The sequence below is a fragment of the Eublepharis macularius genome, chromosome 2 (genome assembly GCF_028583425.1).
Source record: "Eublepharis macularius isolate TG4126 chromosome 2, MPM_Emac_v1.0, whole genome shotgun sequence".
NCBI classification, from domain to species: Eukaryota; Metazoa; Chordata; class Lepidosauria; order Squamata; family Eublepharidae; genus Eublepharis; species Eublepharis macularius.
Window position 1 is genome coordinate 28913728 of NC_072791.1, and position 16460 is coordinate 28930187.

The 16460-nt window shown below is 39.9% G+C and overlaps 2 protein-coding genes across 2 annotated transcripts in view; both read right to left on the reverse strand.

Annotated features, from left to right (window-relative positions):
• Positions 1 to 3424, reverse strand: part of AK7 (adenylate kinase 7) — a 49522-nt gene extending 46098 nt beyond the window's left edge. Inside the window, exons 1-2 of the mRNA XM_054971611.1 lie at positions 3317 to 3424; positions 819 to 1004 (exon numbers count right to left, since the gene is read on the reverse strand). Coding sequence (XP_054827586.1) covers positions 819 to 1004; positions 3317 to 3421 — 291 coding nt within the window. The 5' untranslated portion in view covers positions 3422 to 3424. The remainder of the gene's footprint in view (positions 1 to 818; positions 1005 to 3316) is intronic.
• Positions 3425 to 6130: 2706 nt separating this feature from the next.
• On the reverse strand, positions 6131 to 15991 carry GSKIP (GSK3B interacting protein). Its single transcript, XM_054970178.1, has 3 exons — positions 15884 to 15991; positions 9888 to 10146; positions 6131 to 7895 (listed from the first exon to the last, which is right to left on the reverse strand). Exons 2-3 carry the CDS (start codon positions 10143 to 10145, stop codon positions 7734 to 7736), a joined length of 420 nt encoding a protein of 139 aa, XP_054826153.1. The 5' UTR covers position 10146; positions 15884 to 15991; the 3' UTR covers positions 6131 to 7733.
• Between the last annotated feature and the right edge of the window lie 469 nt (positions 15992 to 16460).

Here is a 16460-nt window from a genome sequence, read left to right on the forward strand (position 1 = left end):
CTGGAGAAGAAGGCTTTGCAGAGTACTCATTGGTTGTCCCTTGTAACAATCATGAAGAAACCTCCCAACCACATCTTGTAGCACAAAATGCTGCTGGTCTGGCCCTTGTGGCAATCGTAACGTTCCACCTCCCCCCCGCCCCCACCCCCGCCCTCACAGTTTATACTTTATGTAATTTTTTAAAAAGTTGTAAAACTGCTTAGAACTTAGAACTGCAGAGAAGATGGGAGATGGATTCATGATACCATGAAAAGAAGCCAATGAATAAATGCTTCGCACAGGCAGATCTTCCCAATTCAAGTCCCCTTATTCAGAAAACCTGCATGAACAGGCTTGCTTCAGAACAGAAGTACCACCATGCTTTACAAAGCAGCAAAACCATCCTGCCATTCCTTCGGTGGTATATTTGTATACACCCAAAGGCTGCCCTCTGTAACTCTGCAGAAACACTAAGATGGGGTAAACAATAGATGGAAAAAAGTGGCAAAGGTTCCTCCTTCCTTTAGTTTCCTCCTTCCTGTAGTTTTTTCCTGCCAGTAGGCAAGAAGTCTCCACAATTCTCAATGAGGCAGAGCTAGTCTGTTCTCACATGGTGAGTGTAAGATGTGAGCCACAACTAACTCATCCCATGGCTTCAATGGAACTTTATCACAATTAACTTCACCTGGATTGTATCTGAAACGAATCAGAATCTCTCATGACTGTCTAGTATATTGTGCCACTTTATTTTTGTCCTTTCCTACCATTTGAGAAATCCCTTAAGTGGTTATCTAAATTAATTTGGCATTTTAACACATTTTAACTGGTTTGATACTCACGATATATATTTCCTGAGCAAAATCTGGTTTCTCACTCTCTGCCTGTGAAACTGTTCCCACTATTTGGTATAGTCCTTCCTTTGGTTTAGCAGGTGAAAGTTCACCAATTGATCTACTTTCATCTTCTTCTTCCTCTTCTTCTGCTACTTCTTCCAGAGATGCTCCAATCACACAGGTGGACAAATACTAAACGTTGACAAGAAAATGACCAATCAGATAACAAAAGGGAGCCCAATTCATATTGATGTAATGATTGATAACCAACTTCCGGCTTCAGTAGTATCTTTTGTCATTTTTTTTTTACTGTGAAGCTGAATAACAGCTCGACACACTGTAACCGGCTAGCCAGGGCTAAGACTAAGGATCAGAAAGACTTCTAGTGTGGTCTTAAGCAGAGTTACACCCTTCTACATCCATTGGCTTTAATGGTCTTAGAAGGATGTATGATTGCACTGTTCACAACTGCCCTGTCGTTTCTGGATCTTTGCCTCTGATTTCATGTCTTCACCCTTACTCTGATTTTTAGGGTTGTTTACTCACTAGCTATTCTCACTGTCAAGAATAGGCATAATTCTCTCCATTTTTATGGCAAATGCAGATGATGTTGTCCATTTGTTTCAGTGTTTTCTGAATTTTTTCCAGATCTTATTCGTGGCCATTGTTTCACTGCTGTGTCAGTTGTGCTAATAAAACAAAATGTTATTAAGACTTCCCAGAACTACTGTCTTTTTATATTTTCCTCCGCCTTCCTGCTGTTTTAAAACAGCTTCTACTTTTTAGCTTAAACAGTTACCTCATGCTTACTTTCAAATTCTCCTCCCCCATCCAAAGCTTTAGTTACAGCTTCCCATCTTTGCAGCAAAAGCATTCATTCATTCATTTATTCGTTCATTCTTCTTGTATTTTTATTGTCACCATTGTGCAATTATGAAACTACAATGCAAATATTTTAAAAAATGGGAACTCACTTTGGCTGCAAAGAGAACAGCCTCTTCTCCATAAAGGAGTGTCATAGAAGTAATTAATTATGGAGAAACAAGAGATGATGTGAAACAATAGAGGAAGTGAACACATTTAAATGAACAGTTTGCAAGAAGTGGGACATCTGATCGGGACTTACTTCCAAATGCAATTATTAGTAAGATTACTCCTAGTGGGGTGGCCTTTACTGGATTTCTGCAGATATACAGCTGCATTGTATACCATATGGAGGCACCATGCATGGCTGATAGTGGAAAAGGAATCCATCAGCAGAACATAGGTTGTGGTGGGATGCAATCAAGAATTCCAATGAAGACAGTAGACACAATAGTGAAGATTGCATGTTTGCACTGACCTTTAGGAAAATGAGCTCAGTGCAGCGTATATGGTTCTCCGCTCCTCCATTTAATCTTCACAATGTGAGATTTGTGTTATTAAATTTTAAACTTCACACTTCTTTCAAGGAGCTTAAAGCAGTATACACAGTTCTCTCTTTGGTTTAATTTCCACAGCAACCTTGTGAGACGTGTGTGCACAAGTTGAGAGTCAGCGTTGCCTAGTGGTTACAGTGTTTGCAAAGTGGGAGAACCAGTCTGGGCCAGTCACACAGACTCAGCCTAAACTACCTTACAGGGTTCGTCGGAGAATAAAATGGAGAAGGGGAGAATATTGTAAACCATCCTAGGTGGATAAAAGTGGGGTGTGAAATGAAGCAAATAAATATTTTAGTTATTAGATTGCTTTTAATCCCACCCTTTTTACAATGAGCTCAGGACAGCAGTGGGTTGCCAACTCTGGGTTGGGAAATGCCTGGAGATTTTAGAGATGGTCTGGGGAGGGGCGGCACCTCAGAGGGGTATAATGCCACAGAGTCTACCTTACAAGGCAGCTGTTTTCTCCAGAAGAATTTATATCTGTTGTGTGTGGAGGAACTGTGATTTCAGATAGGGTTGCCAACCTCCAGGTGATGACTGGAGAGATCCCAGAATTACAACTGATCTTTAAACTACCAAGATCAGTTCCGCTAGAGGAAATGGTTGCTTTGGAAGATGAACTGTATGGAATGATACCTCACTAAGGTGGGATATGGAATGATACCCCTCCCCAAAGCCCACCCTCTCAAGGGGCCATCTCTCAAATCTCCATGAATTTCCCAATCTGGACCCAGCTACCCTAATTCTGGCAGATCTCCAGGCTCAACCTAGAGATTGGCAACCTTAACACATACAGTTCTTCCTCCCTCTTATCTTCATAACACCAACCTTGTGAGGAAGATCAAGGTGGGTTAGTCTGTCTGTAGCAGTGGAAAAGAGCAAGAGTCCAGTAGCATCTATAAGACTAACAAAACTAGCGGTAGGGTATGAGCTTTCGTGAGCTTCTTCCTGTGAGGCAGGTTAGGTTGAAAATGAACACCCAGCCCAAAGCCACCCACAAAGTTGAATGGGATCTCTCCCACTAACCACGACCCAACACGCACTCGGAGGTTCCCCCCGCCCCTCCTCAGCCGTCCCTCTCACTTTCCCAATGTTGCGGCCCCCGTATGAGTCCAGCTGGTTCACAAAGACCCTCTGGCACCGAATGACCTCTTCGGCCTCGATGATCGCCTCTTCTTCCTCCGACATGGCTGCGGTTTACAAAGAGGCCGAGCCGTTGCTAAGCAACCAAAGCACGCTCTGGAGTAGGAAGGCGAAAGGATGCCGGGGGAAGGAGAGTTGGGATTCGGGGCGGGGCTTATGTGCAGAGGGGGCGCGGCTTTCGTTGGAGTGGGCGCTGTCAATGCAAATAGGTATGACAAGAATAGAGTAAGTATGAGAAGTAGGAAAAGGCGCGATCAGTTTTATTAACCGAGTGGATCTCTCAGAGAGATTCAGGAAGGAAACGAAGGTCTCGCATAGAGGTTAATTCTATAAATTGTGTGCTCGCTCACCAGCAAAACCACGCTTTTATGGTAGCTTAACTACATTATCTGGCATTTCATTTTTTTCTGGGGATGCGATAATTCGAGGGGGTCGTCTAGCCCTGTTAATGTTGTAGCAAAAATAAACAAGGTAATACTAAACGTCTTCAGGTGGGTAGCCGTGTTGATCTACAATGAAAGTGCAAGATTCGAGTCTGCTTGCACTTCAGAGACCAACTCTGACCAATGGGTTTCTTAGCACCTGCCTACTTCTTCTCTGAGTCAAAGAGCCAGAAATGGCTTTTCCCTTCACTTCGCTAGAGCAGAAATTGTTTCAGAAGATGCCTTTAGGTTTGCTGTAAACGCCCCTTCAAAAACATTTTGTGGTTGGCACCTGCTTCCGTAGCAACCGTTTTATGACGGTGCCCAATACCTATTTGCAAAACTCCAGAAGTGCCACACTTTCAATAGGGCTGATGAGCCGTGCTGCTCTGCACAATAAGGGAGGCATGAAACTACTCATCCTCCCCAAGAAACGTTCTAGCTTTGCAAGGCTATGGCTTGGAAATTCTTCTGTCACCCTGATCTAATTATATAAACAGGTAAGAGGAAGGTCATCTCTTAGTCCCTCTTGACCTACCTGCAGCTATTTATACAGTGGACTAGCAAGATCAACAGCTGTCCATATACCTGCATTCTCTTGTGCCCCCTCCATATTTTATGTAGTTTGTGGAATGATTCCCGTGCCCGTCATTCCCCAAACTACATTAAATGGAGTTGTTCAGGAAAGCCTTTCTACAAAGGTAAAATAGTTCTGGAAGGGGCTTTGTAAAGGGATTGTGGATTTTAACACTGTGTATAGGAGATATCCATTTGCTGTACCTATTACCCTATTGTTTCATTGTTTTCTATTATATAAACACTCTCTATCAAACCTAAGATGCTATGAGTCAGATTTCAGTAATCCTAGTTCTGGCTCATTAGATAGCTCCTCATATTAATATACTGTATGCTTATTTGATGTCTCTTTGTATGGACTGTTATCAATACTCCATGTAATTTGCTTTGAGTCTCAGTGAGAAAGGCAGACTATAATACAGATAATAAAAATTAAGTATATCTTGTTAAATGCACTTTACAATGCAGAGTATACGACGAACCAGAGCTTAAGTGGTTTTTGTCTTTTCAGACTGTTCCCAGAGAGTCATTATCAACAATGTGAAGTCTGCTAGGTCGTCCTGATTTCACAAACATTACTGTTACTTCCATCGGTGTTAACATAAATATATGCTCAGCTGCTAAATGAGACCTTCTGAAGTTTAGGGACTGCATGTTGTCAGTATATTGAGGATGCACAACTCTTTTATCTATAAATAAACCTTCAGAAGCAGCCATTTCTGTTCTTGGCTGCTGCCTAGATGGCAGTCATGTGGCTGAAGGAATTACAAACCAAACTGTGGAGACAAGACTGATTGGCAAGGTAGATATTCTGAGAGTTTGGTACATATTTTGGATGGATCTTCACATAGTGGGCAAGGATGAATTCAGGATGCTTTTTGATCTGACATTGGTGCCAGAGCAGCATATTAAATGGCAATAAAGAACACTTTAGTTATATCTAGCATAGAAATTCTCTTTCCCTCTGGACTCAGCCAACCTTAGGCCAGTTCACACTACTATATCTTCAGGAATGATTACTACAATGCACTTTACTTAGTTGCCCTTAAAGATTACTTGGAAATTGCAATTAGAGCAGAATGCTATAGCTCAGCTCTTGATGGCAGCTAGTTGATTGGGGTTGGTTCTTAAAGCCTTCACATCCTAGGAACTACATCCTGTATCAATCTGTGCAACAACTGTATTCTTCCTGCAGTTTATCATCTTTTAGGGTGACAAGATTTTCTTGGCCCATCCTGAAGCAATCTTCCTTTGGAATAATGGCCTTCCAGAGGAAATGAGGAGCTCATATTCTCTGTTGGCCTTTAGAAGCTCTTATAAAAAGCAACGTTCTTTAAATGTGTTTTTGATTAATAGGCAATATATGGTGCACTGTTGGACCATTTATGATGTTGTCTGTTCTAATACCGTCTTAACATGGTATTTTGTTTTCTATTTGGTGCAATTTTTGTAAGCTGCTTAGAGCCACCAATGAAGTGGAAAGCATAGAGTAGAAATCTTATAACAGCCTGAGAAGCATAATTAGTAGATATCATTTTAAGACATTCTGATGGCTTTAAAATGCTCTGGGAAATAGGATATTACATATAAGGCACGCACCAATGTATTGTGTATGTAATTGCAGTAACTCTAAGCTTAATGACAATTTTGATCATATGGAAAAATGAGGCACCTGATTCAGAAATCTAGGAACATTCACGTGTGTCAATTTGGAGTTCCTTTTCACAACAAAGAAACATAAAAGTTAACAGTTGATTTCTTTATTTAACTATGCGCTCTACAAACATGGGTGCATTCTTCACAAGGTAGTACTGAGAGCAAACTGGGCAAAGTACATTTTCCTCATGGAGGTCTAACGCACATGCTACACGTATGGACTGTAAGTGAGCATCTGCTCAATTTCTTTAGAACATAATGAACTTTTAACAATAATGTTAAGTACAAGAATAAAGGGAAGCGTGAAACATTTCATGTTTTAAAGAGGTAAGAAAATATTCACTGGCTTCAAAATATAAGGTTATACTGTAGGTCCTTATTATAGTTCTAGCATAACTAATACAAAGCTAAAATAAATGTTTCAACTAAGCTAAGAGAGCCTTCAGTCACTGGGCCAGATTTTCAGGCAGGGTAGGGACAGCATCACTCAGAGTTAAAAAGTGCAACAAGTATAAACACCCAAAGATTTAGAGAATTTGTAAGCTCATCACTTTGAGAAACAACAAAGAATTAGCATTACCTAACAAAGTGTATCAATGCACACTTCATCAGCTGAAAATCAATAGCTTTGTTTTAAAACAAGTCCCTCCCCAAGCATAGCACATTGAGAAGCTACAGCAGCATTACAAGGTAAAGAATTTTGTACTTAAGACACTTATTTATCTCCCAGTTCAAATACCAATTTCAGCCTTGGTACTGAACCAGTACAATGCACTAATATAAAATTGTACGTTGACAAGAAGTTACAGTACAGTTAGTGTGGCTGGAGGAAAAGTAGGCATTACATAAATACTTAAATACTGTAGGTATAACAAATAAGGAATCAAAATACTTTTAGATATATTGTGCATTATGTAAATAACACAGTTTTAAATATTTTTATACTACATGAATACTTTACCAAAGCAATGCAGGATGATCTGTATGAAGAATGCAGCCTTTTACTTCCTCATCTCTGTGCTTATCTAATTTGCATTTGTTGATGAATACATTCATTATGCCAACAGTTCATCCTTTGTTTAGTATTTGAAGCTTACTAAATGCTACAGGGCACAACGAATAATGCATCTAGCTGTTCAGTCACAAGTTCTAGACATAACATGTTATGGAATGCTCATAAGTAAATCTTAAATTGTTTATTTAATTTTACAGTAATCTTTCTCTAGTGAATGAACTAGAACATTTCTAGGCCTATACACAGCACAAAAAATTGAGGTGAACAAACTCTTTTCTATTTTATGAAGTTTAGCTACAGCAAATAACTAATTGTTAGTTCTGAAAAAGAAAAATGAGAGTTTCTAAATGCAGTTACATATAATTGTGCAAATCTTAAATGGGCATTATGTTCTTAAGAAGAACTGAATCCCACTTACAAAATTGTTAAAATCAAGCTTTGGGTTAATACCACTTTACAAAGACACCAAAACTATAGAACACTCAATCATTTTCCAGATAATATGAAGAAAAGTTAACCCAGGCCAGAAACTGTGTATTTAACCACCTTATCTTAAACGACTGGGGAATGTACTCAGAACAATAGGAGCAATTATATAGTCAACAAATTGGTGCCATTGCAAATCTTGAAGCAAGGAAAGAATTTTGAAAGCAAAGTAATACAAGCTCATTTTTTATTGCAGACTCAATCATGACTGCCCATCCCTCTTCAAGGCTTCTAGTCTTTGAAGCAGAGCATTTCCAAAAGCTTCTCTATACGCTGGGCTAACAGAGTCCAACAAAGAGTAGACAGTCTCATGGTATGAATTTTGTACACTATCATCCACCTGGTCAAAAGCATAACCAACCACCTGCAAAAAAGAAAGTAACATTTCAGAACTGAAAAAGGGATCCAGAACACTGTCACGCATGCTATCTACATGAGTCTGTCTAATGAGCCATCTGGCAATAGGTCTAAAAAGAGAAGAAGCACACAATCTTGAGTTTCTGTTTAAAATGGAACTGAAAATACATCACCTGAAAGGAGACACCAAATATATTAGCATCAGTGGTCAATATATGGGCACAGTGATTTACACTTAGTTGGAAATATAAGTAGTAGATGTCCAAAGGGTATGTGGTAATAAGACCTCTCTATTTTCAGTTAACCCAATCATAAAGCTGAACATTTGAGGTTAGCCACAGTATTACTGTTGACTGTAGCAGACTTGGCAGGTAAGAAAACTTGGCCAGATTCTCTAAGTTAAGATATCTTAGTTAAGTTAAGCTATCAGAAGACTGGGCTGCAGCGACCTGCCCTAGAAGTCTTTGATGAAAAACTGGTGGACTACACAATTGAATGAGAAGTTTGTAATACGTTTGGTTGAGGCATGCATAATTTATGGTGACACAGAAGTTTGAGACCCAGAAGCCAGTCTTTGTATTTTTCAGATGTCTAAGTTACAGTACCCGCACAAAGATGACTGATGGAACATTCTGGTGATATTGCCAGGAAACACAGGGCAACGCAGTCAGTCAGACCAATGTAACAATTTAAATGTGCCAATTAAAGCTTTGATGGACTATCCCTAATGCAACAGTTGACCATTAATATTCCCCCTCCCCCAGCTTTTTCAGTGATGATACTATGTTTCAGAGAACTGGGGGGGGGCAGGGGGGCGGTGTATTATAGGAAAAGGAATGTCATTTATTAGCTATAAAGTTATGGATCACCAAGGATGCAAGACACCTGGATTTCTTTAAATCATGAGCACCAACTTTTAAGATAAGCTAATTTTAGCACAGATAAGCTAATTTTAGAAGATGCAACTATTGAAACCCTCTTGCAGCATTGCATTAAACAAATTAGTTTCAACAGCCACCTAACCAATGGAGATACAGGGGCCCGGACACTGAAAGGCTCTTGCTGTATAAAGTCTGAAGTGATGTATCAGTTGGTCAAAACTGAACTGGCCGAAACAGTAAGCATTCAAAACAGAGGAAGGTGCCACAGCAATGGAGGGTGGTTGCCGAAATGTGTGTCTTGCGCCAGCAAAATGTGATACAGAATACAGTCAAGTTGATGTAGTGCAAAGCCTATTTGAGATACTTCCTTGTATTTCCACTTGGACAAGCTAGTGTGGTGTAGTGGCTAGAGTGATGGACTAGGATCTAGAAGACCTGAGATCCAATCCCTGCTCTGCCATGGAAGCTCACTGAGTGACCTTGGGCCAGTCACACACACTCAGCCTAACGTACTTGCAGGGTTTGTTGCAAGAAAAAAGTGGGAGAGAAGAATGATGTAAGCTGCTTTGGGTCCCCACTGGGGAGAAAGGTGGGGTATAAACGTAAAAAAACCCAAAAAACTTAAGTGTTCTATGTGGTCCAACCCAACAATATTTAGGCAAACTAGGATTGCCACCTTTTCCTGTCTTTTAACCGCTTTCCTAAGAAACAAAAATTCAACGGTAGGGCTTTCCTCATAACTGCCTATGGTGGGAAAGTCTCATAAGTTGCACTCCTTCCTGTCAAGCAGCCATTACAAACACAGAATTGCATCTAGGAGGGGAAAGAATAGCGACTCTGGGTCAATGCTGGCCAATTGAGCTGCTCAAACAAATGCAAACACCTTTTTTTTTAATTAAAGAACACCCCTAGCATGTGTCAGTTCTCCTAGTAACAACTTAAAATGTACTAGTTCTGTAACAATTTACTAACAACGCTATCCTAAGAAGAGTTACACCAGTCAAAGCCCACTGAAATCAATGGGTTTTAGACTGGAGTAACTCAGTTTAGGATTACACTGTAAATATTTTGCAGCTAACATTTTCTTCACAAAAATAGATCACAAGAGGAACAATTACCCTAAGTCCAGCTTCTGTGAGCTCGAGGCAATATCTGTTCCTTTCCCTGGTTTCCACATTGATATATGCCACATCCTCAGCACATGGAAGGCTTTTAGAGACAAACATGTTGCTTACGGCAAACAACACATCATTCACCACAGCTTCTGCTTCTAGCCTCATGTCCTTCACATCTGTTCCTTCAAAATCCCTGAACTCAGAATCGTCTTCCACACCTGTGTTATTGGTGAATTCCATAGGATTATCGTCAGTCTCCATTCTGTACAGAACATAATTTTAAAAATAAAATATATAAGTTAATCACTTCCCAAATTTAAATACATTCAGAACTTACACATATTGCTCACAGTGTCAAGTAATCCATTTGAATTTGCTGTGTCACCAACTGTTAAAAATGTTAAATTTTAGCAAAAAAATGCACAAAGAATTAAAATACAATTTGCCACTAGAAAGTAATTTATTGAACCATTTGAATTAAAAAGTCTTATAGGAAGATGAAAAATTCTACAAAATTATATACAAATATACAATTATATACAAATTCTACAAAATATATTCAAAGCAACAATATTTTGATCTTTTAAAAACATGATCTACTGACACAATATTTATCAGCAGTATGAACTCCCAGGTTTGAAAAGGCAAAACTAATGTTGCATTCAGCTCATTTTTATTAGTATCTATATTTATACCTTCCTTTACAGCAGTCATTTCTTCAAAACAACACATGATTAAAATATCACAACTAAAATTACATTAAATCAAAATAAAACAGCAACATGCTCAAATCAGCACAGAATGTTTGGTGGAAGGACAGCGTTCTCATTCACCATTAAAAAAAAATCAACTGAGCGGTTCTCTTGGATCTCAAGAAGGGAGAGGAAGGTACAAACACAAGATCAATCATAGAAAAAGCTCTATTTCCGGCAACGGAAAGCCTCACAGCAGACAGTGATAAGAATGACACTTCAATATGAATTTCCCCAAATGAACCAAAATTCCGGGAGGAGGGGGCGCGGAATATATGAGCAAAAGACAGCTGGGAGCCAAAAGTGAAAATACATTTAGAAATCACATATATATTTTTTTTTTGTGCTATGAATTAGCACTACCATGTAAGAAGTGTATAAACAGCACCATTTAGTTCACAGAAGGAAGTAATTCAATAAGCATCAATAAGGGGTAAGAATGAGAATAGTAATCTCACCATAGCTCTCTAGAATGTCACTCACAGTCTGATTGTAATGAGTACAGCCAGCAATTTCTGCACTGAAAAAGCACTGGGCCGATTAACAACTGGGCAAAGTAACAAGGTAATTCACACATAGAAACCAGTCCCCAAACTAATAACAGGGATTAAATAATGTGAGCAGGTGAGTAGATATTTATCATTAGCAGCTAAAAAGGACTTCCAAAATAGCTATTTATGAAATGTTTTCCAGTTTTGCCTACCAAGAGTGAAAGAGAGAGAAAAAAGGTACTCGTAGCAAAAGCAAGCTGCGGTTTCAAACATGATGGTTCTGAAATCTATTACCAAAATAGCCCTCAGTACAAGATACCTCACAGCTAACCCTTTTCTGCCTTACATCCAGGGTGGATAAAAATCAATGATTTTTTTAAAAAAATCAAAAAAATCAGATTTTTTTTATTTAAATCAGATTTTTTAAAATTTAAATTGGATTTTTTTAAAATAAAATGCTTTTTGAGGAAAATATATTACCATCCAAAGGTTATTCCATCATGAAATAAAGATTAGTTTTTAATTATGTAGAATAAGGCTGTATATGTTTAATGTTTTTGGTAAATAAATTCCATTAATCCATTCACAATGTCATGCTCTTCCAGAGGTTTTTGTAAGATTATTGAGCAGTTTCTCTGCCTACAAGATATTATCACAGATGCTTGGTTTTGCAGTTCTCAAAACTGAATTTGTGTCAGCTCAGCAGAGATCACATGCCTCTTCTTCACAGCAAAAATGTTATAACATGAACAGAGTTGAGAAAAAGACCTTAATCCTATTGTTCTACAAACCTATGAAGACAGAATCAACCCCTCCAGTGCTAAGTTTCAAGAAGTTCAGTGAATAGAAACAATATTTTTCTGATTGTTCTGCACAAGAAGAAACTAAGTGTGAGGAGGGAGGGGCAAGCAGTACAAAATGAAAGTGAAACTTTTTGAGCACAATACTGCACAAGTCTTTGGATCTTTTGTGTGTATGACCTGAGGTTTATCACATTCTTTCCTTGGAGGAAAAAACCTATAATGGCAGCAGGCCGTAAAAGAGACCCAGTTTGGGAATACTTTAATGAAGTTCCTTTACCTATCGGTAAGGCAGGCATGCGTGCAAAATGCAAACACTGCAACAAAGAAATGCGAGGCCTGGTGGCCCAAATGAGGCAACATCATGAGAAGTGCTGTGATGAAGATGACCAAAGAAACACATTTGAACAGGCAGGATCTTCAGGTTGGTAAACATTTTTATTGAATCATATTTCTAAAGACTGCCTTGAACTGTCACGTTTGAGCAAAATTATATTTCTTATTATTACTGCATGTTACTGTCATTTGGTACAGTTATGAAGAAAAGCAAATATTCCTTTTGGGGCAGTGCTGTACAATAAGCAGAAATTGTATAAACAATAAAATAACAGCATTGACTTTTTTGTTTAGGGGAATTCATCGTCAACATTAAGGATTCTGGAAACTATCCACCTTCAAGATCACCATCCTCCTGTTCTACAGTTTCAGAGTTATCCATCCCGGATAGTGCTTCATTTGCATCATCATCAGACACCCACAGTATATCACCTAAAAGAAAGAAAAAACCCTTCCCTCCTGGAACCACCATAGATAAGTTTGTGATAAAAACTAGCAGATTAGAAAAAGAGTTGATTGATGAAAAAATTGCCCCGTTTGTTTATGCAACGAACTCTTCTTTCCGTCTGACTGAGAACCCACATTTCATTAATATGGTTCAGTCACTGAGACCAGGATACAGTCCACCCTGCAGAGCAGATGTTGCAGGGAAACTGCTGGAAAAAGTGTATGACAGAGAAATGGAGCAATGTGCAACAGCTCTGGAGGGTAGAATTGTTAACCCAAGTATTGATGGGTGGAGTAATGTCCACAATGATCCTGTTGTATGTGCTTGTATAACAACAGAAGAAGGGAAAGTCTTCCTTGCACAAACAATTGATACGTCAGGAAATGCACACACAGCAGAATACTTACAAGAAGTGGCAGTAAAAGCTATAATAACGTGAACAAAAATTCAAATGTCTAGTACGCAGTTTGGTCACAGACAATGCTGCAAATGTATCTATTCTGATGACAGTTTGTGAACAAAATCGAGATAAAATAGATGGCACTGTCACGGCCAAAATCCTCAACATTGGGCTTAAGAGAAATGTTGAACATATGCTGAGCATCCTGAAACCCATCTCTGAAGCTTTAAACAAAATACAGAAAAATAGCTGTTTTATTGCTGATGCTGTTGAAATTTGGAAGGAACTGAGTGAACACTTAATAACAGAACTACACATGGACAGAATTAAATTACAAGCATTAAAAAAGCAAATGGGACAAGCACTGTCTCCAGCTCATTTTTTGGCAAATATTGTCAATATCCAGTACCAGGGTCAAAACTTAAGTGCTGAGGAAGAGGAGTTAGCTATGACATGGGTATCCAGCAATCATCCATCTGTAATGCCAACTATAATAAACTTCAGAGCTAAGGGGGAACCATTCAAGAAATATATGTTTGCTGAAGATATTTTAAAGAAAGTCACACCAGTGAACTGGTGGAAGTCACTTAAGCACTTGGATTTAGAGACTGTTCAAGTAATGATTTCACTTTTAACAGTAGTAGCTTCTTCTGCAGGTGTTGAAAGAATATTCTCTTCCTTTGGACGCATTCATTCTAAATTGAGAAATTGTTTGGGACCCGATAAAGCAGGAAAGCTTGTTTTTCTTTTCCAGATTATGAACAAAGAAGAAGATGAAGAGTGAGCTACAGAGGACAGTATTTAAGTTTTTCATGTGTAGGCTGGGCTGACAGTCTAAGTTTCTTAAAATATATATATTTTGTTTAGCCAAATTAGTTAACAAACATGGAAATAACATATGCTGTAATGTTATTGTTTCAGTTGAATAAATAAAACTATTTAAATTGTTATTATTAAGGTAATGATTATTTTTCTCCTTCCAATAAAGTACAACAGAAAAGTTGTCCAAATATGAATGATTAACCTAAACTGGGGATAATTCATCTCACAATAAATTATAATGTGTTTCTAATAGTATTAAAATCAATATTTTATACAACTGTAAAACTAATATGAAAAATTGTTATTCTAAAAATCTTCATCTACTTGCATCTTGAAGTTATACCAGCAAGAATTAGTCTTTATGTAGAAAACTATGATTTAAATCAAGCCTTACTGACTAGTGATTTAAATCATGATTTAAATCATGATTTAAATCAGTTTGATTTAAATCAAATCCACCCTGCTTACATCGTTCTATAGTTCTGATAGATGTAACCTATTTTGTACCTTTCCTCAATTGCTCCCAGCTCTTCAGCCCAACTTGCCAGGCATTTCTAATTTCAGCCCATCATCACTTTGCAAAACATAACAATTTGTTTCCAAAGTGAACAGCTTTTGGTATGTTCACTGATTTTGAGAAAGTTGATGTAGCAACTCCGTTCAGCCCACATCAAGCCACCCCCTCTTCCGTCTGCTCAGACACCTTCTACCACCTGTCTCTTTGTCATATTTGCATGTTGGCCTAGGGTCTTCTTTCCACCCTATAACCTTCTCGTTGCTATGCCAGACCCACTCATTGCCACCCTCCAGTTCACAAGTGAATCACCTGCTTCCTCAGGCAAGACACTCCCTCTATTTAAGCCCACCTGTCTCCTCCCACATAGCAGCACCCAAACTGACTAACTATTCTCACTCTTCCCACAGACTCTCACTCCAGCATCCTTTCTTCCAGCTCTACCGCCTCATCCCAAACAGAGGTGGCAGAAATTATTTCCACCCTTTTAACATTTGCAAGTCATCTCTGTGAATAGGAAGCAAGAAGAGGCATCTCCCCCACAAAACCGGGCTGCTTGTAACAAGGGCCCAACATTACCAGCACTGTCGTTAAAGCAAGAAATAGGACCAGGAGCCCTGCGCTTGCACTTGAACTCCACAGCCGACCTTTCAGAACCTGCCACTCATCTGGGCCTTTATCAGCAGCCAGAAATGCATATATTTTTAGTAAGCACGGAATGTTTATATTAGTGCAGTGAACAGCTTCGCCCCTGGCTTCTTGAACAATGAAAAGCATAGGAGCTGGCTGATTCCCCCCCCCCCCCCTTCATCAGTTGGTAACCAGACACGTCTCTCAATACATGTATACCTCCCTCTATGCGGACTGGGGTCTGGTTGCCTACTAATCAGAAAAGAAAAAGAAGCCGGCCTGCTTCTAGTTATTATTTTTAGCTAGGGTTGCTAACTTTCGCTCGGGAAATTCCTGGAGCCGAGGCTTGGGAGGTTGGAGTTTAGGAAGGGTGGGGTTTGGGCTGGGGGCAGATCTTAGAATAGCATAAGGCCATACAGAAACCACTGCTGTTGATAGCTGCAATTCCAGGAGATCTCCACTGGAGGCTGGCAACCCTATCTTCCGCCCATCTTTACATCCCATCTCTCCTCCAAGGAGCTCAGGGCAGCATGACTCCCCCTCCCCTTTAGTTTTGTCCTCACAATAACTCTGTAAGGGAAGCTAGGAGGAAGGAGTAGGAGCAGCCCAAGGTTGCAAGGTACTTTCCCAGGAATTCGAACCCAGCTCCCTCCCAACTCGCCGTCCGTAACACGACGCCCGTGCGGTCCTATTACAGGGTCCTTTTCCTGTCCCTTCCCCCAGCCGCTGCCCTCCCCCTCGCTTCAAGGCACAGCAAATTATGCAACAAGCCGCCGCCTTCTCCCCCCCCCCCCGCGCTCACCTACCCCTAGCCCATTCCTCGCCTCGTCCACTCTCCGACCCCCCTTGAGCCGCAGCGCCGACAGAGGAGGGAGAAGAAAAAGCGGCGCTCCCGCCTTCGCTTCCAACGGTGGTTTTCCTCTCTCCCCGCCCCCTACTCTGTCACGTGACGGCCGCCGAGCGAAGGCGGCAAGAGGCACCAAGAGGCCAGAGCAACCCCGTTCGCAAGCAGCCGCTGCAGGTTCCTCATCGAACATATACGAGGCAAAAAACCCCATGCCCGAAACGATAGAATGGGAGGCGCTAGAATGATGGGATGACAGTCAGCCCCCTGGCGCTGTCTTCATTGGAAAAGTTCGCACCATTCGTTTCGTCTGTTCACACTACTTATGGATTTACGTTATTTATAGTCCGCCTTTCTCACTGCAACTCAAGCCGGATTACTCAGTGCGAGCCAGGACAGTCCATTTCGATGAACAAGGTAATAGGGTATATCCATGCAAAACTGCAAAGATTTAACAGCAGCAGACATCCAATACAGAATTGAGAAAATACTGAAACAGAGCAAAAACAATGCAAAGGCTGGCATACTAAACAACCTAG